Source organism: Brassica napus, chromosome A3 (genome assembly GCF_020379485.1).
Source record: "Brassica napus cultivar Da-Ae chromosome A3, Da-Ae, whole genome shotgun sequence".
NCBI classification, from domain to species: Eukaryota; Viridiplantae; Streptophyta; class Magnoliopsida; order Brassicales; family Brassicaceae; genus Brassica; species Brassica napus.
The window spans coordinates 20,994,762-21,015,332 of NC_063436.1; the positions used below are offsets into that span (position 1 = coordinate 20,994,762).

At 34.6% G+C, this 20,571-nt stretch overlaps 5 protein-coding genes across 6 annotated transcripts; 3 read left to right on the forward strand and 2 right to left on the reverse strand.

Annotated features, from left to right (window-relative positions):
• The first annotated feature begins 1 nt into the window (after position 1).
• LOC125607064 (F-box/LRR-repeat protein At1g06630-like) lies at positions 2-3,334 on the forward strand. The gene has a single exon (XM_048776652.1). It carries the CDS (start codon positions 2,408-2,410, stop codon positions 3,332-3,334), a length of 927 nt encoding a protein of 308 aa, XP_048632609.1. The 5' UTR covers positions 2-2,407.
• A 9-nt stretch (positions 3,335-3,343) lies between these two features.
• Positions 3,344-4,582, forward strand: LOC106442395 (F-box/LRR-repeat protein At1g06630). The gene has a single exon (XM_048776653.1). The coding sequence runs from the start codon at positions 3,344-3,346 to the stop codon at positions 3,572-3,574; it is 231 nt and encodes a 76-aa protein (XP_048632610.1). The 3' UTR covers positions 3,575-4,582.
• Positions 4,583-8,366: 3,784 nt separating this feature from the next.
• LOC106439732 (classical arabinogalactan protein 9-like) lies at positions 8,367-9,986 on the forward strand. Its single transcript, XM_013881238.3, has 2 exons — positions 8,367-9,037; positions 9,698-9,986. Exons 1-2 carry the CDS (start codon positions 8,531-8,533, stop codon positions 9,761-9,763), a joined length of 573 nt encoding a protein of 190 aa, XP_013736692.2. The 5' UTR covers positions 8,367-8,530; the 3' UTR covers positions 9,764-9,986.
• Positions 9,987-14,676: 4,690 nt separating this feature from the next.
• LOC106439731 (gibberellin-regulated protein 7) lies at positions 14,677-15,562 on the reverse strand. The gene is made up of 2 exons (XM_013881237.3): positions 15,319-15,562; positions 14,677-15,101 (listed from the first exon to the last, which is right to left on the reverse strand). The coding sequence occupies exons 1-2, from the start codon at positions 15,395-15,397 to the stop codon at positions 14,860-14,862; spliced, it is 321 nt and encodes a 106-aa protein (XP_013736691.1). The 5' UTR covers positions 15,398-15,562; the 3' UTR covers positions 14,677-14,859.
• Positions 15,563-18,650: 3,088 nt separating this feature from the next.
• Positions 18,651-20,561, reverse strand: BNAA03G38760D. 2 transcript variants are annotated; one of them, XM_013881236.3, is made up of 3 exons: positions 20,312-20,561; positions 20,105-20,223; positions 18,651-18,940 (listed from the first exon to the last, which is right to left on the reverse strand). In XM_013881236.3, the coding sequence occupies exons 1-3, from the start codon at positions 20,464-20,466 to the stop codon at positions 18,933-18,935; spliced, it is 282 nt and encodes a 93-aa protein (XP_013736690.1). In that variant the 5' UTR covers positions 20,467-20,561; the 3' UTR covers positions 18,651-18,932. The 2 variants fall into 2 exon arrangements, with proteins under 2 accessions (XP_013736690.1, XP_013736688.1); XM_013881234.3 differs by having other exon boundaries at positions 20,062-20,223.
• Between the last annotated feature and the right edge of the window lie 10 nt (positions 20,562-20,571).

Sequence of the window (20,571 nt, forward strand, 5' to 3'; positions counted from 1 at the left end):
GATTGTCATAAACTCATACACATGCCGATACACTATACCGTTTGCATGGATTGCGTCTCTTTTCTATTAGGCAAGTATGTCTGAACCGTTATCTGAAAAAACAACGGAATACATAAATAGCTTTTGTGTAATCGAACCAGTGTATAATAAATGAATCAAACATGACATCCATAAATGATACTAAAATGTATATATTGTGGGCCATTGATTAGAATTATAATTTTACGGTAGAATTTAGTCGGTAGATTTTTTGGATAGAATTGTATCTAATGTACCTGTAGAAATTAAGTAAAAAAAAGAAAGATGTTCTTACATCAATTTGTCTTTTTGCTTTAGAAATTAAGTAAAAAAAAAGAAAGATGTTTCTTTCTTTTTTGGCTTAAGTTTTAAAACTACATATTATGATTCATAATTTTTATTGTTATAGATAAAAATTAAAACTAAAGACACTTGCTGGAACCCAACCAGTTCCATTATTGTCTTTGATTCATAATGTATGTAGTTTTACTTCGAAACACATATTAATAATATATTTTCTCCAAACAATTATCATTAAAGTTATAGATTAAAATTAATTTCTTTGATTATAAAAGCCAGTATAAATACGATTGTCTACACAATTTTGATAAATTTAAAGTTATAAAACATGTTATATTATGAAACAACATTTTTTTAAAAACATCTTATATTTTGAAATGGAAAAAGAATAAAAATGATCTTTATTCAAAAAATAAAAAAATAATAAAAATGATCAATTTTCTGATATGGTCCTCTAAGGAACTGAAATAATCTATATGCATCCTCATATCTATTTTTATTCTATATTAAATTTAAATTTAAATTGAAAATGAAGTAAAATATCCAAAACCTTAAGAATTTAAACATAATTACAAGCCCGACTACTCATCCTATCCATAACATGACCTAAGAATTGACTCGAAACCGACCCAAACTAACTATAAATCGCAAAATCTCATCCCAAATTTCTCCCATTTCGGGACTACTTCAAACACGATCTTCGTCTCTCTGTCAAACGACGATCTTCAACCGTCCTCAACAACAACGCCCTTGAACCAAATCACCAGATTACAATACTGAGAAATGACTTACCAAGATAAAAAAGAAGAAGGGCGATACGCTGCCAAAGAAGATCGATTCTCCAAAGAAGAAAAAGAACGAGTTGTTGGGAAAAAAGAAACTAGTTATATCGAATCCAGCAGAGAAACAAAGTGGTGACAAAGGTTCATCATGTCAACCAAAACAAAGAGGGCTCAGGGTAGTTAGTTTGAACCCCGAGAGAACATCTCCACGTTGGGATCCACAAACTCCACTTCTCCATTTGTCTCATGCTTAAAATATCTTCTTTTTTTTTGAACTTATGCTTAAAATATCTTGAGAAATGGAAAATATGACCCATATACCAAAAAAAAAAAATTTCAAGAGAATAATGCTGGCATTTTGCTTTAAGCATGAAGATTTTCTTCTTGGCTTAAATATCTCCAACAATGATGAAAATAATATTTTCAGAAGCGAAGACCAATCAGAAACTAAGATATATATTTTCATTTTTTTACTCTCAATTATTTTAATACTTACCAATCACACCAAAGAAAACCTTTCTTTTTGTCTTGCCACAAGACAGTTTTTTCATCTGTTAATTACAATTTTTATGGATCACCTTTTAAATAGTATTCCAAATATATATTTTTCTTCAAAATACAGTAATAAGAGTATTTCTTGAGTTCATCCCCTAAATACTAACCAATAAAAAGATGTCATGTGTCATATCTTGTTTAGAAAACAAATGTAAAAATAATATTAATTGCAAAAAATTAAACATTGCAAAATTTTAAACACTAAACCTTATAACACTAAACCCAAGAATAACTCCAATAATAATTGATACTAAAATGGAAAACAACCATTTTGTAATTATCTAAGTATTAATGGAGAAATAGACATTAAAAGATCCCTATTTTGTTATCTCGGATTAATATATTCATGGATTCTAGGAACTTGACCATCTCCTCTCTCTCAATTTTGCTCTCCTCCGTTGTCCACAATTGTCCCACCGTCACGGTTCGTATCTATCTTTGCTCAAGCCTCACTCTCACATGCTCTGGTCATACATGCTAGTTGGTCATACATGCTCAAGTCTCACTCTCGTATCTATCTGTTTTTAATGGTCTCTGGTTCTTGGAAGGATCAAAACTGCATGTGCGAGTTATTTAGCATTCATGATAGTTTAGTTGATTAGGAATATATACAGGAGCACTTCTGTTTCTTGATAACCAGAGTTCTTTAGCATTCATGAAAGTTTAGATGATGAAGAAGAATATGTATATTTATATTTATAGGAACACTTCAGTTGCTTGATAGACACTTCTTGTTTCAAGGTACTTAAACTATGGATACCAAAAAGTTGGACACTGGGTCGAGAGATGCAATCAGCTTCCTCCCTGAGGAGATTCTCAGTGACATATTGTCCTTACTTCCGATAAAACAGGCTGTTTCAACATCTGTTCTTTCTAAAAACTGGAGAAATATATTTAGATTAGTGGATTATCTTGATTTTGATTATTCTGTTTCTGTGCACCCGGAAAAGGGTGAACCAAAGAGAGGTGAGAGATTCAAAGAATATTTGGATCGAACACAACGAGATTCGCCCATAATTAAATTCTCTCTTGAACGTCACGTTGGAGATCACAACGAGATGGCTTACGTGAGCAGCTGGGTTAGTGACGCAGTAGAACACGGTGTTTTGGAAGTGGACGTGAGTGTAAAACCTCGCCTTGGAATGTTGTTTATGCCTTGTGAGCTCTTCACGAGCAAGACACTTGTTAAGCTAACGCTTGGAACACAAGTTCAATGCGACATACCTTCATATGTATTACTTCCATCGCTTAAGATTCTCATCATCGAAACGATTTTCTTTGCATCTAAAGATCTCAGTGATGTGCTGGTCGCTGGTTGCCCTGTGCTTGAGGAGTTATTTGTACGTCACGAGGAGATGGATTCACACCCTTATTACATATCGAGTCGGACCATCAAGAAACTATCAGTTCAATACCGTGGCTGTGATGTTTATTATGAAAGTGGTTTGTCATTTGACGCCCCAAGTCTTGTCTCCTTCGACTACTCTGACCATGCCTTGTATGAGTACACACCGGTTAACTTTGGATCCCTAGTTGAAGCTCGTGTGGATATTCGTTATAATAGAAAGGTCGTTAAGCCGGATATATCGGGTCTCATGATAGGAATAAGTAACATCGAGACTTTACATCTTTCTCCAGCTTCCGCTGATGTACGTTTTTTGCAACTTTCCTTTCTATAAAACTTTGTTATGACATTCTTGATGTGTGTGCTTCAGACGATTTCTCGATGTGTTAGTAGACATGGACTACTTCTACCAATGTTCAACAACCTGGTTAGTTTATCTTTTGGGAGTAAGAATGAACGAGGTTGGAAACTGCTTCCATATCTGCTTGAAAAGTCTCCAAAGCTTGAAACTCTAATCATACAGGTATGTATCATTAGCAACGATTATATATGTATATATGGAGAGAGACATTAACTTAGTCTTTTTATTTAATTCTCTTTCAGAGTCTGAATGTTTATGCAAGCTATATCCCTATACCTCTGTACCAAGTGAAGTTGATGCATATCCTTGGTTATCAAGGAACTGTTCAAGAGTTGAAACACTTAAAGACTTTTATTGGGAGAATGCAATGCCTCGAACTTGTGCTACTGGAGCTTGCGGAAGGTGTTGTAGTGGATGATGGCAAAATATTGCAATTAAATAGGGATCTTAATCACGCTTCTCGGAAGTGCAGCATCCAAATGCACGACCGAAGTCGCATTTCTCATTTAAGTCTAGACACTTAGGGTTTGATTAGTTGAAGTTGTGGCTTTATGTTTTTTGCTCTAAGATTTGTGTGTTTAAGTATCTAGTCGTGGCTTTGATTTTTTTTTTTTTTTTCTAAAGCACTTACCAAAATCTCTAGAGAAATTGATTTCTACAACTAATATATTTTAGGTTTAGATTCAGTTTTAAAAACTAAAGTCAGGTCCGGTCCAGAGCAGATGCAGAGTAAGCAATTGTTTAGGATCCTTTTTTTTTTGGGTTTTTTCAGCTGAATTTTTTTTAAATTATAAAAGGGCACATTTCTTCAAATTTGAGTAGGGCATCTGTGTTTGTTGGGCTGGTGCTGACTAAAGCATGATGATTCTTTCAAAAGAAAGTTGTAGAAATAAAAATGGTTGTCTATCCCTCTTCGTATCACCTTCTAAGTGCCTTTTTTTTTTTGTTGAACGGGACAAAAACAACTAGATTTAATCTCAAATTCCTCTCACTTTATTTTCTTTTTATAATATATCCTCCTTACAAATGCTCGATTTGTAAACTGAATAATACTTTCATTGAACCACATCGTGGTGGTCTAGTGAATTCTTCTAGAAATTATCATGTTAGTCCAGGTCAGAGATGGACTTTCCTTTAATTATTAGCTCCACATGTCGCCACACGGATATGAGCCCATGCTTATGGTCCATTTGAATATCTGGGAGAAGATCCATTTGTGGGTTGCACCTCCTACCTGAAGATTAGGTCTGTATTTTTAATAGATCTTGGTTTAACCCTTTTTTTCAAAAAAGAAATAATACTTTCATTAAACTTCAAATGGACAAGGGTGCGTTACAAAGACTAGTGAATGGAGCTTATAATGGCTTGTGGCACTTACTCTCTAAGACTAAAACAAGAAAATAATTAAGCAGATGAAAAAATACTAGCTGTTGGATGGTTTATGACAAAATCCAGCCATAAAAGAAAATAGTGTTTTCTTGAGCTTGATAGCTTGGGTGAAAACTTGTGATATCTTGGGATGTCTAGGTACACTTATAATGTCTATGGAAGCTTCCAAGTGTGGTGTAGATTTTTTTTTTTAACGCTGATTATTATGACATTACATTTATGAGAAAAATTACATAAACGATTTGACAACCGACAATACTACATGTTTTATGAAGATTTCCGCCTAGCTGCATCATCTGAGCCGTCCTATGAAGATTCATTCCTGGCCAGATTTACTTGCACCATGTTGAAGATTCTTTGTAAGCTTTTCTTCTGTAGTCTGCATCAATAAATCGCTCTTTCCCAGACTTGAAACCTGGATTTCCTGGAATCTGCAAGAAATTGCATAATCTGGGGTTCGAACTTCAGACCTAGGTGTAGAAGCCTTTAAACTTTAACCAGTAGGCTATGATGCTTCCACAATGTGGTGTAGATTTCTACAGCTAATTTGAATAGGAAAATCCATTGGAGTTTAATGCCCTTTGGGTATAAATATGAAATGTTAGAGTGCAAGTTGATTCTCTTAATTCTCTGGGTGCTGGTACATGGTAGGACGTCTTGGATGGCTTATGGATGGTATAGTATCTCTCATGGCTTCCATAAATATATTCGGGACATGCCCTTGTGAAAAGAAGGAAGAGTTTCCTAACTTTGAAGCCAGTTGGACCCAACTTAGTAGAATATGTACATCTTGAGTTTGATTAGATTTTGGGCCTGGTTACTTATTTTCTGGACTTCGAAGAGGCTCCCGTGACAGCCTAACTAGCTTCGGCCGAATGCAATTCTTGGTTGAGCTGCCATGAACTTGAATATTTAAGATATGGCTCATAGGGTATTGTTAAGGTCTTAAGTAAAATATGTATTTTTTAACACTGTCTTATTGAAATTGATTTGGAACATATTACATGAAGAATATGAAAAATAATGAGAAATCAATAGTCTTTCCACACCGAAAATAGAAAAGATAAACATGATTAGCAAAACTAAACTAGTATTTCTTTGAAAGTAAGATGAATTGGGTGTTTCCGTTTCAGCAATTACAGACGGACTTCTAATACCTTAAACGAAATTACGACAATAATTCTCATAGTTTAGATACATCTTCTTCTTCAGTTGCCTTGATTAATTTTGTCCCGAGTTAGCTTCAGTTAAGCTACCGTTGAACAAGCTTGAACTACAAAATACAAATCAGGTAGATAGTTGGGATTGACGACTCACGTCCCAAAACCAAAATCAACACGACAAAAACACTAACCACACAAAAGAAACAATAGAACCATAATCAGATCCAAAACAACAAGATCTCTTTCTGGAAAAAGGTTCTATCCAGAGAAACTAATATCTCTCGCCTTGGAAAGCACCGCAAAAAATGTAAAAATAATAGAAACATAGTAAAATCTGTATCTTATTGTTCCATGAAAATCATCCGATAATGCAATACGCTAAATACTAATTTGGTATTGAAATAATACAAAATTCAGTATCATAGTTGAAATGAATGATTTCGTATGCTTGTGTGTCTTAAGTTGCCCTTATACATATTTTGCTTTAGTGTGTTACAAAAAGAAAACATTATTTTTGCTCTGAATGGCACCACAGTTACCCGCACTTACGATTTATTCGAGTGAAATTGCTGTCAAGTTTTGTCATCCTCTTTACCATTTGTATAATATAAATCCTTTAATATACTTAAAAATAAATTCAAAGTTTAGGCTAGACAATCAAATATTATATAATTAATTTTAAATTTAAATTTTAAATTTGTTTATTTGTGAAGTGACAGTAACATTGTGCTGTCGAGCACATGATAATAGCACCAGCAAAACAAGAATCCAAGACTCATCAAATAATTGAAATTAGTATTATTCGATCTGTCCAAAAGCATCCATCGAAACTAACAGGGAACCCAACCTGGCCCCAGTTTCGACATGCTATCACCAAAGTACTCCATCACTCTCCCCCTTTACTCATTTCATAAGGAAAGCCTATTTTTACTTTTGTTTAACACATTTATACTTAATCCTTTTGTTTATATCTTGATGCAAATATCACCCATAAATTCAGGCTAAGTAACAAAAACTGTAAATAGTTGGATATTTTTATCATTTCAGGTTTATAGGTTTATGAAATTAACTAAAAGACAACCTCATCGATCAATTACGTAGATAGTGCATTTTGATCTTTACTATTGATTTACATAGGAAGTGTCCGAAATAGAGTTAATTTAACATGGTGTGGGTTGAAAAAAACCTAAAATGACTGTCGGTATAGGAAATATTATCTTATGGCAATTCCGAAACGATATCTTTTATTAGAAATCTCATGAACAAATTTATAAGATATGTTCAATCAGTTCGTAGTAACACACAATTGTATTTTGCTATTGACAAATTCCTAAAATACCTAAAAATATCCTACACAGCAGCAGTTGCGTCTCTCACAAAGATAACTCACTCACCAAGATCCCAAAACTTGTTCTTCTTGCGAATTCTATGATTCTCTCTATATACACACTCCACTGAAGAAGGAGAGTATGGTTGGATTTAATTAAAATTTCTAATTAATTGAACGAAATTGTTTTATCTATACTGTGTCGTTACAGCTTTGTTAAAGTTTCTAGCCTTTAAGCTTTCTTCAAGTTTTTGCAGTCTATCATCATCCTGATTCACTTCAAAAGCAATTCCTTTCACACATTTTGGTCTATTCTCAGTATTTTCCATTTTTGCAGCTTTGAGTAGTCCAACAAATTTGTCGAATTTCATCTCATCAGAGTTCATTGTCAAAAAAATTGGAAGGAAAACATCTGTTGAGCTTCTTGACCAGTTCCTTTTCTTTGTATTTCTTCCCAGGTCCCAAGCAATTATTCTTCATTCACAATGGTGTATAACTTAGCAGTTAGGCTGCCAAGTGTTTCATCGTCTCCCATTCACGATAAACTTTAATCTCCTTGCACAAAAACTCTAAAATCTTTTTGAACTTACATGGGTTTCATCCTATAAAGAAGTACACATATTTAGACTCAAAACCTTCTAGTCACCAAAATAAAATTTTGTCTGAGATAGATACTAATTCCAAAATTTGTAAAATTGACATTTTTGTCATTTTAAAACATTCGGTTTGTTGTAGTCTTGTAGATGATAAAACTTAACTTCTGACCGTGATCTGCATGAAGGATCGTCTACCAACTCTGGTGGTACCAAACAACAGTAGCACACGGTTTTTGGATATCATTTACCAAATTCGCCACCTATTTCTGTCCCACTGTTGACATTTTCTAAAGTTCATTTGGTGGTTTCCATAATTATGTATTCGGTGAGATCCAGAATGTTTTTTGTTTATTACTTACTTAAAGCACCTTCGCTAAAGTTGGGTATACATGTTTGGAAATAATAAGAGTAACTTCTAAGCTTTATGTCAATAAATACAACTCATTCACATCCCATCATAATTTGTTACACACTCGCTAACGTGTCAACTGACTACTAGCACCGCCAACTCTCACATGGCATCATGGGTTGTATTATACACTAACACACAGCTTCAATACGACGCTATGTATCTGCGTTTCGATGTGATTCCACTTTTCCTATATAAATAATTCCTTCACTTTTCCTCCATTTACATTTTCTTTACACTGAACCATCACTGAGAGAGTGCGCTTCACACAATAAACAAAAAAAAATGGCTAGGCAATTTGCTATTGTTGCGATCTGCATCGTCCTCATCGCCGGCGTCGGAGGTCAAGCTCCGTCGTCACCACCAACCACCACACCAGCACCACCCACCACAACAACTCCCCCGCCAGCAGCCACTCCTCCTCCTGTCTCAGCTCCTCCACCAGTCACAACTTCTCCTCCTCCAGCCACCACCGCTCCTCCTCCTGCTACTCCTCCTCCAGTCGCTTCTCCTCCTCCGGCCACTCCTCCTCCAGTGGCAACTCCTCCTCCAGCAACTCCCCCTCCCGTCGCATCTCCTCCTCCAGCAACTCCTCCACCCGTCGCATCTCCTCCTCCAGCAACGCCTCCTCCAGCTCCTCTTGCATCTCCTCCCGCTCAGGTTCCAGCTCTTGCTCCTACGACGCCAGACGCTCCCTCTACATCTCCGTCGTCTAGCCCGCCTCTCCCGGCCACTGATGGCCCTGGACCGAGCGCCGAAGGGCCAGGACCTTCCACAGATTCGAATGACCAGGTCCGTAATTTCTTCTCATTTGACTTGGATCTTGTACAATGTGTTTCAGATCTGAGATGGTTTTGACTTTGAAAAATGAGGTGATCACTGTCCATGATTAGATCTAAAACTAGTCTTGTCTCTCGAAAATTATGATTAGCGCAATTTAGCAGAAGAATCCTAGTATGTTATAAAGTGAGCAGTTGCAAGCGCAATTTAGGAAGATATGTTAATCTGCGCCCGTATCGTATTTGCCGATTTTCGGACAGTGCTACTGCATCTGTCTCGAGATCTTCGAACTCGAGCCGTGGGCGCGTGGGGTGCCGGAGTCACGTTAGCTTTGTCAGTATGAACGTGAACAATAAATAACTTCCACGTGTTGATCTTAAAAGCAGATCTTGCTTTTGACAAAAAAGTAGATCTAGATTTACTTTAGTCTTTAGTCAATAAAATAAGTCCGAAAGCATGCATGAATGACGGAGTTCTTCGAAGTAAGCAGTATCACTTTATGCTAGGACCACTATATTTTAGAAACTTTTCAAACGATCCCGGATTAATAAATGCTATTAAAACTTCTATTTTAAATTAATTATGTTGGAATTATAACATCAGATTACAAAGATGCTTCTGTAACCAATAAAAATGAAATGCTGATCCAATCTCTTATGTATTGTTTTGCAGAATGGAGCAAGCAAGACAGTTTCAAGCTTGGTACTTGGATCTGTTCTCGTTTGGTTTATGATCTAAGCGCGGGAGCCTTTCGCTCGGTGTTCCTTGCATTTGTTTTCATGTTGATGTTTGTTTGTTCCATTGTTATTACTTTCGGAACCGTATTCTTTTGGATTATTATCTTTTGGAGAGGATATTATTGAGACTTGAGATGGAGATATCAGGATATATTTCGTTTGGAGATATTTTGTGGCTTCTTCCCTTCTCATTCTATTTGATTATTAGTGTACTAAATTGCTTTCTTCCATGTCTACTTTTTTTTTCTTCCATGTCACCATTCCTTATATATTTGCCTCTGGGATTCAAACGCAAACACATGCTAAACTAGTGGCCAATCAAAAACCTGGAAAAGGAAGAAAACATAAACAATAAAAAAACTGAAAGATTGAAAAGGGTGGATTTTCTTGTCAATCTCTAAACAAAGTATAGTTTGCTGTTTTGCTGGTATAAATGCTTTTGAATTCAAAAGCTACACGTTTTTGTTTATGGAACGTGTTAAGAAGTTTGCATTCATCGAGTGAACCAAGCCTAATGTCAAACGTCTTACAGGGAACTTGGTTCACAAATGATTGATATCGCGATTGCTACAAAGAAAGCAAACGAGAAAAAAATAAGAGAGGGAAATAGTAAAATGACAAGGCAAAGATGTATGAGTTTTGGAATCTTAATATGAAACTCCCTAATTTGGTAGGACTCACTTCAGTAATTCACTATGAATCAACTCCGAAGAACATACCAAGCGACTCAACACTAACATCGTGAGTTTGGCTGGTAAGTTAGTTGAAAACATAAATATGTAACTGTAGAAGCTTTGGCTGGTGAAGTCCGACCTGCTTTGGATGCTCCAGCGACTGCGATGCCACTTGTTTTGGATGCTTAACAGTCTAGCCCTGCTACCGTTCAACGAAAGATGCGCCTCTCAATTTGGATGCCCAACAATTTACCCCTGCCCTGTCTCAGATGCTGTCTGTTTAGATATATCTGACCCTACATCTGTTACTGAGATCGCTATTGTAGCTGATCTTCGTAGTGAAAAAGGTCTTGTGATCGCAATTTCTGTTGACCCAATGACGAATGAAGCTCTGCCAAGTTACCTACTGAAGGGAATAAAGAGTTTCGTAAAGATAGCGTCCCAGCAAGCTCAATGGTGAAAAATCCATTGTGAGAAGAGGCACCGGTAGCTTAGGGGTCTGATACCTGGTGATCAAGGGCTAAAGGCATCACAAAGAGACTTCAGAAAAAGGTAAACTTTTCATTGTTATGTCAGGGGAAACTTGTGTTAAATACCTAATTCAGCAGTTGAGAAGAAAAGAAAGAGCTAGGAATGTTTCGTCCTAAGGCAATTTGATAAGTTTCTTGGGCTTCCAACTTAAAACCAATTGACAATTATTAGATTGACCATAACCATTTATATATTAATTAATGTCCCTTAGAATTTTCGATGTGGAATATATATCTCTAATACCCTCCTCGAGATGATGGCTGTTATCGGCCAGAAATCTCGGAACTTTACGACATTTATACTCGGTCGAGCGAGTTTAACACAATACTCCGTTGGAAGGGTTAATTACGACCTTTATACCCGGTCGGAAGGGTTCATTTTAATTTTAATTAGGAATTTAGGGTATTTAGTATCTGGTATCAGAGCAGGCCCAATACCCTGACCCATTACTCCGGCCCGAATAGTGGCCCGATCATCCCATTAGCTGATGGCACATAGAAGGTTCAGTTCCGCCGAAATCGCTAGAAAATAAAGCATGATTTCGGAGAGGGTATGATGGATTCTGCGAGATTAATGGTTATACGCACCATTATCTCGAGAGAGGGTATTGGAGAGAAGATCCCACATTGGAAATATAAAAAAGACTTGAGTAATATATAAGAGACTTGGGTCAATCCACTAATTGCCAATTGGTTTTAAATTGGAAGCCCAGGAAACTTATCATAATTCTACTCAGATGCATCCTCTAGATCCATCCTCTCAAAGTATAATTCACAACAGTGTTAATAGAATTCGAAACACACAATTCAGAGATATTGAGGTCTCAACAATGGAGGGTCATGCCTTTCTCTTAGGATCATGAGTTTGGCTACAAAAAACAGTGTTTAACCAACATTTTTGGCAGATAGAGAATTAGAATCAATCCATTCAAATATCATCTACTCGTCAATCTCATCTGAAATAGAGAAAAAAGAAGGATGAATAACAAGAAAATCAATCAGTAAGGGTAGGGGTGGGCACTTTACCCGATATCCGAAGTGGCACCCGAACCCGATCCGAAAAACCCGAACCGAAATCCGAACCGAAGTAGCAAAATACCCGAACGGGTATTGAATAAGGAGAGATTGGATACCCGAATCCGAACGGGTAATACCCGAACCCGAATGGATATCCGAAGATAACCGAACATATGTATAATTAACCTTATATTTCTAGTTTACATCTCTCATTTTATATAAAATATTTATATTGATACTATTCATACTTTAAGTTCATATGATGTACATACAATTACGGAAAAAATGATTTGCTACTCACTTAAAAAATACATGTCAAGTTTTTTATTTCAAAAATTAACAAAAAGTTACATCTAAATTTTTTTTAAAAAATAACTAAATTAATGTCTTTTTAGTTTTAAAATGTTATGTCCAAATCTATTAACCCTTCAATCTATTATAAATAAAAACTTAGTTAACTGAAAGTTATATTTTTAAATACAAGAAACTTGAGAAATGAATTTTTTTTTTTTTTCAAAATCTAAATATCCGAACCCGATCCAAAATAACCGAATCCGAACTAAAAATACCCGAACCCGACCCGAAATACAGAAATATCCGAACGGGTTCTACACCTCTATACCGAAATACCCGAAAATCCGAAATACCCGATCCGAACCCGAACGGGTACCCGAACGCCCACCCCTAAGTAAGGGTATGTGATCTTAAAATGAAACAAGCAGAACACCTGAAGCGTCCAAAAAACAAAAAAAAAGATCCTAGTTACGAGATAAGTGCCACCCAAATCAATGTATTTTCCCTATTTTAATAGTTTGCGTAAATTTAGCGGACAAGAAGGAATACATCAATGAAACATATTGAAATTTACAAAAGGAATGTGACAAACAATCTAGGATTTGCCTATTTTGCAGTGGTAAAAGTCTGTGAGTAATTCAAAATGTTTATTTTGTTGTCAAATGTGTATAAATGTAATACACTCCTTATAAACCTATTAAACTACATGTGTCATTTTGCCTAGAAAATATAATTGGAAAAAATGTAACGTAGACAATTAAGTAGTTGAAGCACGTGATAGGCCTAACACGATGGTCCGTCTTTTAAAACCACCTAAAAGTTGTCGCAACTCAATCATAATTATTGACCAAACACTTCAAAATGAGGATTTAAAGATTGGTTACTCTAACTATTATCTTCAAAAAAAAAATTATAAAATTTTATTTATTTGCATTATAATTTTTGATATTAACAAAAATTATTAATATTTATGAAATAAATAACTATAATGACCAAAAAAAATATAAGATAGTTTTGAAGTTTCACTATTGACAACCTCAAAATTCGAAGATTTGAGATTGTATTGGAATGATACTCCCTCCGTTTTTTTAATATAAGTTGTTTTATTTAAACTTTTTTATTCCAAATTATATGTCGTTTTCGGTTTTCTATGTAAAATTTATTAATAATTAGTGTTGTCTGACTAATTATAATATATCTTCTATTTTTCTATTGGTTGAATTATGGTTAGGTAAATAATTAATAATGTTTTTGTTTAGAAAATATAAGAAATTAATGATTTTCTTAATCTATGTGCATAGCTGTAAAACGACTTATATTAAAAAAACGGAAAGAGTACAAAACTTCAAAATTTAAGGATTTGAAGTTGGATTGAAAATGCTCTTTCGTACAATACAAATTTGGATTTTCAAAATTATATAAAGAAATAGTTTATCGATTCACTTGGTTATATCTCGGAATATTTTAGGGGTGAATGGGACTGCTAGTCTTAACATTAACTCGAGAATTAATATTCAAAGATTAAATTGGAGAGCAGTTTTAAGTTTTTTTTACGTATAGATAGGGGTAGTAAATACTCATTCTCTAAGGGAATGATTTTCTGATTGTTAAGACCTGAGTTCTAAACGTTGCAATTTGGGTATGTTTAATATTTTTTCCTTTATTGAAAGGCAAGAACGTAGTTTTATCATTGTCTCTTTTCTTTTTACTACCAATTTTCTAAGGTTCTTGCCTGATAAAACTACCAATTTCTTTTCACTGATTTGACTTGTTTTCGACATCTTTTACTCAGTTATTTATATCCTTTGTAGATTCAACTAAAACAAACTGATTTTTAACATAAACTCAAACGAAGTTTAAGTATTTTTGGATTTGTTGATCGATTAAGGTTAATTCACCACGGCCAAACATCGCCGTACGCATAACCACTGGCCGGACGGCCGAGTTAACGACTTTTTGGAACATGGGTTATATTGATTAAGCCTGTCTCGTGAAATGTATTTATTGATTATATGTTGAGAAATATTACTTTATTGCCTTTTGCACAATTTGCAATGATTATATATGTTTTTCAAGCAAGTATTTTTTAACTTGTTTTATTTACCTTGATTTACTAATATTTTAAAAATGGTGAAAATAATACTTCCTCATTTCAGAATGATAAATGTTTTAGAATTTTTATGCTTATTAATAAAACATAATAAAACTTAGTTATTAATGTATAGTTTTTTGTAATTTTATTTTCTTCATATTTCTAAACCAATAAAACTTCAAATTCATAATTTTTCATTACTATTTGACAAAAAATGCATTGAAAATATAAAAATAAATGTTTTTTTTAGAATATGTAATTTTTTGAAACGGACGAAGTAATCACTATTCTTTTGTGGGGTAATAAATATTTTGAATTTTTTTAAGTTTATAATTCCACATCATAATAACTAGAACCCAGTTAACACCTTAAAAAGAAGCGAAAAACTCATAAGCAAAAGATCCTTTTCTATTAAGTTCACCGGATCTTTCTTTTTATTTATTTAAATTTGGTTGGATCGCACATAGCTGCAGAACTTGTCACGGGAGAATCAAGGACACTTGGGAGTCTTTTTGCTGCTGAGCTTGTCACGGTAGCAAGGACACTCATGCTTGTTCCCATAAGTTCCTGAAGGAACACACTTGCACTCTTTGCAACATATTCCACAATACTTCAAACATCTATCATTCATCCCTGCATCTTTGCATCTCACTACACACTTCCCTCCACACCACTTATCTAATTCTGGTCCCACTTTGATTTCCGGCGCAGGAGCCGCGGCGCCACCGCCACCTTCATCACCATAATTTATTCATTCCGATTTTTTTCTTACATGTATAAATATACCTTTAGTGGTTTTGATCTTATAGTTTTAACCAATAAGAAATATAAGTTATAACCAATAAGTATCAACAAACAATTATGACCTAAATCAGTTAGACCAAGTATATCATAATTAATTATGTGATCAAGAAAGAAACAGGGAAGACTCTTGAACAGATTCACAAACCTGAGATAGTAGCCGAAGCAAGGGATGAAGTGATTAGAAGAAGTGAGGCAACAAACAATATGGAGACAATTATCCTCATGTTTCTTTTCTCTGGTTTTCTTTAACTGCCCGAGGATGATTAGCAAAAATCAAGTTTCTATTCTTCTTGTGGTCTCTCTGTTGGCCTTTTATAGGCGCAGCTACCAACTTCTATATTTTATAGGATCGTAGTATTATATATTCCTGTTAATATTTTTATTAAATGAAGGAAAACCAGCTTTGGCGTTTATATATATATAAATAAAACTAAATTTTCCATTATTTTAAATTTATACGATTTTCATAATAAAGAATTATAAAGAAATATTTCAGCCTGACGAAAAATTGAAAGAAATACACATGGTTCTTGTATATTTTTCTCAATAGTTAATAATAATTGGGGGTTTTGGACGAAACTCAGACTAATCTTCGGAGCTTTTAAGTAGTACGGGTATTCATAGACGTATACACAATGGTTGAAGTAATTTAAATCAGAGTAAAAAGACTCGAGTCATGGTCCCTAAGATATATGAGATGGGTTTTCAACACTAGTTGTTTGGAGAGAATGGTTTAGCACGCAAATCTAATTCATCAAAGCTCAATCGAGATGAACTGAATTGATAATATTTACGTAACCAATCGACAAAGTCCAATTATTCCGTCAAAAGGTTACTTTATAGCTGGAAGTCGTAAATTCTAGATCGAGTGGATAACATCCAAAACTAAAGTCACTCGCGGTTAAACCTTTGCTCAACCAAGTTAGATCCTCAAAACAAGGACAAGTAAAAATCATTGATTTTCAAACTGTAATATCTTTGATTTTGCTCTTTCGTATTTTCCATATTCATTGTTATTATTAAGTCAAGTTTAAACAAAATATCTTAGAATAAAGATGATTTCAATTTTTCTAAATTTAATACTTTTTCTATAAAATGGTTGATTGCAAGTTTTAGCTCTCATAATTTGGTATTATTAGTTACCGGTTTTTTCTTAAATACCCTAAATACCGACTTGCCAAATCGACGCATCATAAATTGATCATAGTTTTGTTAGTGGACTAGAATGGAGTCATAGAAACCATTCAGCGTGAAAGTGTTCGGGATGCAAGTATGCCGCAGGTGCCTATCGCCCCTTCTTGTTGAGATGAAAGGTCAATTTTAGGTGATGTGAGACATATTGCGCAGACTTGACATATATGGTGGAAAATCTAAGAGATTAACCAGCTTTTGCATCAAAATTGACTTCTTTCCATCCATTGGGATCGTCCATCTTTAGTATCACACATACCCAAGATGTCTAATTCTCATGCAGACGCACCATCGAAGGAAATTAGAAAGAGAGGAATTGTATTCTCTCGTGTAGCACTGACTGGTCGAGAGCCAGGTGATGTTGCCCACAACGATATGATATTGATCAAACTTGAGATGCAATATGTTGTTGATAAAATATACTCACCGTTTCAAAAATCCACGTTTTTAAACAAATATTTCAAAATTAAATATTTTTTGCTTTTTAATGTATTATTTATTAGTAAATTGCAAACTTAAACAAATTGTATTTATTGAAATTTGATTGGCCAAAAATTGTTGAAAATAATTAATTACAAAAAACCATGCATTAATAATCAAAATTTAGTAAATGGAGTATTTTTTAATATGTGCGAAAATTTTGAACTAACATTTAAGGAATATACATATTTTGTAAAAATGCACGAAGCTTTACAATAAATTTAGTTATGTAAAACTACGTTATGTTTTTTCAACAAATAAGTATTTTGAGTTTTAGTCATAAATATACAGATGCAGCTGTCGCAAGAATTTGGATCATTCAATTGTTATAGTCTCAAACATAAATGTGACACTCTTTGCATTAAATTTTGATGGAAACAGGCTGGTGACAGATGTAAAAGGAACAGAAACAAACAACGAGATTGTCTCCTTAAGAATTATTTCCACGCGGTTTCCGCACATGAGTCACACATACTCTTTTGTTCGCTCTACAACTCAGTTATCTGTTTGTTTTGAACTCCAAAATGGCACATCTTTCAACAACTATCAGATAGTCAAAGCAGATGTATACATATATTATTATCGTTGTAGAAAATAAATAGTTGTTTTTGATTTCCAATACAAAGTTTATTACTAATTTTATTCATTAATTTACTATTTTAGTGGTTGAAATATTATTAGATGTATAAATAACTGTGTGTTTTGTACATAAAAAATATATAAAATTAATTATTTTTTAATTCATGTACATAAACTCAAAACGACATATAAAATAAAATGGAGGGAGTATAGTTTTCCACGAAAACATACTCTTCACTTCTATGAAGTTGATCATATCATCATAATCATTAATATCGACAATTTCCTAGCTAGTATCTTTGAGTTTAAATTTGTTCAAATAATAATCTTACTACTTGTCTTTAAATATGAATCTTCTGACTGTTTCCTTACCAAACCATTCCAAAACAATATCAATGCATTATTCAGCAAAGTTTCTTGTTTAGTTTTAAATAGTTCTAGAAAAAGTTTATTAGGTGATTTTCCTTGGTGTCAATATTTGTTAATGTCACAAGTAAAACTGCAAAATTGATCAAGATCATCATTAGTGGTAATGCTGATCAATACGAGAAAAATATTTGGCGAATAAAAAATGCAAAAAATAGCTATGTATTAGCCAGGGCCGGCTTATTCACTAATGGGTCCTGTGCTCCAAAAAAAATTTCAATATTGTTATTATATTTTTATAAATCCAAAATTAAAGCCTTAATTATGTATGTTTTTTAACAAACAAAATCCTAGTTCTTTAATAAAAATTACAGAAAAAATGAAGGATCTAGTACAAAACCACTTCCAGCACATGTGTAAAGCAGTACTGGTATTAGCAGTACATTGTTTTTTTATATATCTTAGTGCACCGCATAAAAAACAATGCACTGCTACTCAAACACCATGCCTGTTCAAGTAAATGTTAGACTTTCATTTGTTCAAGTAAATGTTAGACTTTCATGGTTGGAGTGCTATAATTAAATTAGGTGGTTTGCGTATTTAGCTTTTATACATCACTGAGTGAATATTTATTTCATGATTTTAACGATATTTACTTTGGTTATTTGATTTTCAGTTATTGAGAAAATATTTTAGTACGGGCAATTTTCAGTTTATTTTCTTTTTAACATTTGTAGACACTATTTTCATCACTAAATACTTCACACTACCTATGAATTGGATAATATACTCAGCATATCAAATATTGAATTAGGTCCGAACAACACTGATTTTAGTTGTAATCCAATACACTTGCTAAACAATGCCAAGTAGTTTCAGAACTTTATTCATCTTTCCAAAACAAAACAAAACAAAACGTAAAGTTTTCGGAGAGAGAAAATATTGCGCCAAGCAAACGAAAAAGCGCTACAGCTATTAAAAATCAAAGGGATCCCAGATAATATGGAACTGAACTCTTCTAAACAAAAGTAACAGAATGATTTAAGTTTTTCTGAGGTAACCCAATCTTTGGATCTCTCACACCCCTTCAAAGTAACTGATGCATGCACTGTTGCATTACAGGCTCCTCTCTCCTCTGCCTCTTCAAGTACCTGTTACAAGTTACAAGACAACTTTACAAATCAGGAATAAGACCCTGAGATCATATTCATAGACCTCTGTGTTTTAAATGGCGCATGGCGCTCTAAGGCGAGGAGGTTGGAGCCATGCGCCATGGCGCTACAAGGCGCTCGCCTTATGGTTAGAATGCTTTCAAACGTGGTTTAGTTATATACAGCTTTAGAGAACTTATATATGCATTGACAGATGTTCTTAGGTTAGAACTTAGAAGTGTATGTGTTAGCTACAGACGTGTAACTATTTATATGGTTACATACAGAGGATAGTCATAGAGTAGACTCGTATATAACACTAGTACAGTCAGCTATACCAAACTGTCTTATTTATACACACTAATATAGTCAGCAACAAGTTAGTCATGCACACTAATATAGTCAGCTATGTACACATATATAAACCCCAAAACACCAAAACAAAGAACTTGAAACTAAAAAAAACAAAATTCAATTGATCAAATCCAACAAAACCTAAAACTCTGAAGATCTAAGCATTATGTTTTAAGGATATTTAAATGGTCGAGAAAGTAGTGATAGAGTTCCAAGATGTTTTAAGGGTTCCGTCAAAGTAGTGTTTTAACGGAAACGCGCGCCTTTGAACCAAGGCGCTTATATTTAAGCCAATGACGCACCATGGCGAGCGCCTTGAGGAACTAGGGCTCGCCTTAGAGGACTGAGGCGCTGGGACCATCGCCACAGTGCGCCTTGCGCCTTGGCGCAAAAGGCGATCGCCTTTTAAAACACAGATAGACCTTAAGGGCAGACATTCCCAACATCCAATTATTCTTCGCCAGCATATATTCTCGGTATTGGTTTCACAGAATATAACCTTTTCAGTATGATAACCAAAGACTGATTGTTCAAAAATAACAAAACAACTCAGAGAACAATCAAACAAAAACACAAGAAGTTGTTGCAATAAACCAAATTCAATTAGGATTAAAGTCAAGAAGTATGCAAATTATTTCAAGTCAATTGAAACAGAGTCTACTCTTCAATTCCAAGACAAATCTAACTAAAAGAGGTCGAGTAAGGACATCAAGAAGCTCCACAGTGTTGTGAAAATTAAAGACATTCAGAAAAAAACAACAACTCACAAAGAGGACAATTAGCGATCTTGACAAGTGCGTCGGAAGGTACCGTTTGGCAGCTCGCAGAAAGCACGCAAATTAACATTGAGATGAGAGGTGAGCTGAGAGGCAGCCACAACACTGTACAGAGGCAAGAAAGACTGCGTGCAACCAAGCGCTCCTAGATTCCTGAAACGAATCAGAAGACAAAAAATGTTGATGCAATTCTTAGAATCTATAAGGCGATGAAGCGAATCAGGAGGGAGCTAGGTCAAACCTGGAAGGAGATGAAAAGGAGAAGCGACGGCCAGGTGAAGAGGATGGGGAAGGGCGGAGGCGAGGAAGCGCCGTCGTAGGGGTACGGAGAGACGGTGCTCTTGCGGTGGCGGCGGCGAAGGAACGGGCAGCGGATCGTGCATTGCGCCAAGCCATTTTTGGTGACTGTATGGAGAAAATGTGAATCTCACTGATTTTTTTTTGCTAGGGTTTACGAGAGAGGGGAGAAAGTAGAAATTTTCATTTTTCATTTTGTAGCCC

Coding starts and splice junctions, on each gene's coding strand:
- LOC125607064 (XM_048776652.1), top strand. CDS start 2,408: ATGGATACCAAAAAGTTGGACACTGGGTCGAGAGATGCAATCAGCTTC.
- LOC106442395 (XM_048776653.1), top strand. CDS start 3,344: ATGACATTCTTGATGTGTGTGCTTCAGACGATTTCTCGATGTGTTAGT.
- LOC106439732 (XM_013881238.3), top strand. CDS start 8,531: ATGGCTAGGCAATTTGCTATTGTTGCGATCTGCATCGTCCTCATCGCC. Junction 9,038..9,697: donor CCACAGATTCGAATGACCAG/GTCCGTAATTTC, acceptor ATTGTTTTGCAG/AATGGAGCAAGCAAGACAGT.
- LOC106439731 (XM_013881237.3), bottom strand. CDS start 15,397: ATGAGGATAATTGTCTCCATATTGTTTGTTGCCTCACTTCTTCTAATC. Junction 15,102..15,318: donor TGCTTCGGCTACTATCTCAG/GTTTGTGAATCT, acceptor ATGGTGATGAAG/GTGGCGGTGGCGCCGCGGCT.
- BNAA03G38760D (XM_013881234.3), bottom strand. CDS start 20,466: ATGGCTTGGCGCAATGCACGATCCGCTGCCCGTTCCTTCGCCGCCGCC. Junction 20,224..20,311: donor TCCTTTTCATCTCCTTCCAG/GTTTGACCTAGC, acceptor GATTCGTTTCAG/GAATCTAGGAGCGCTTGGTT.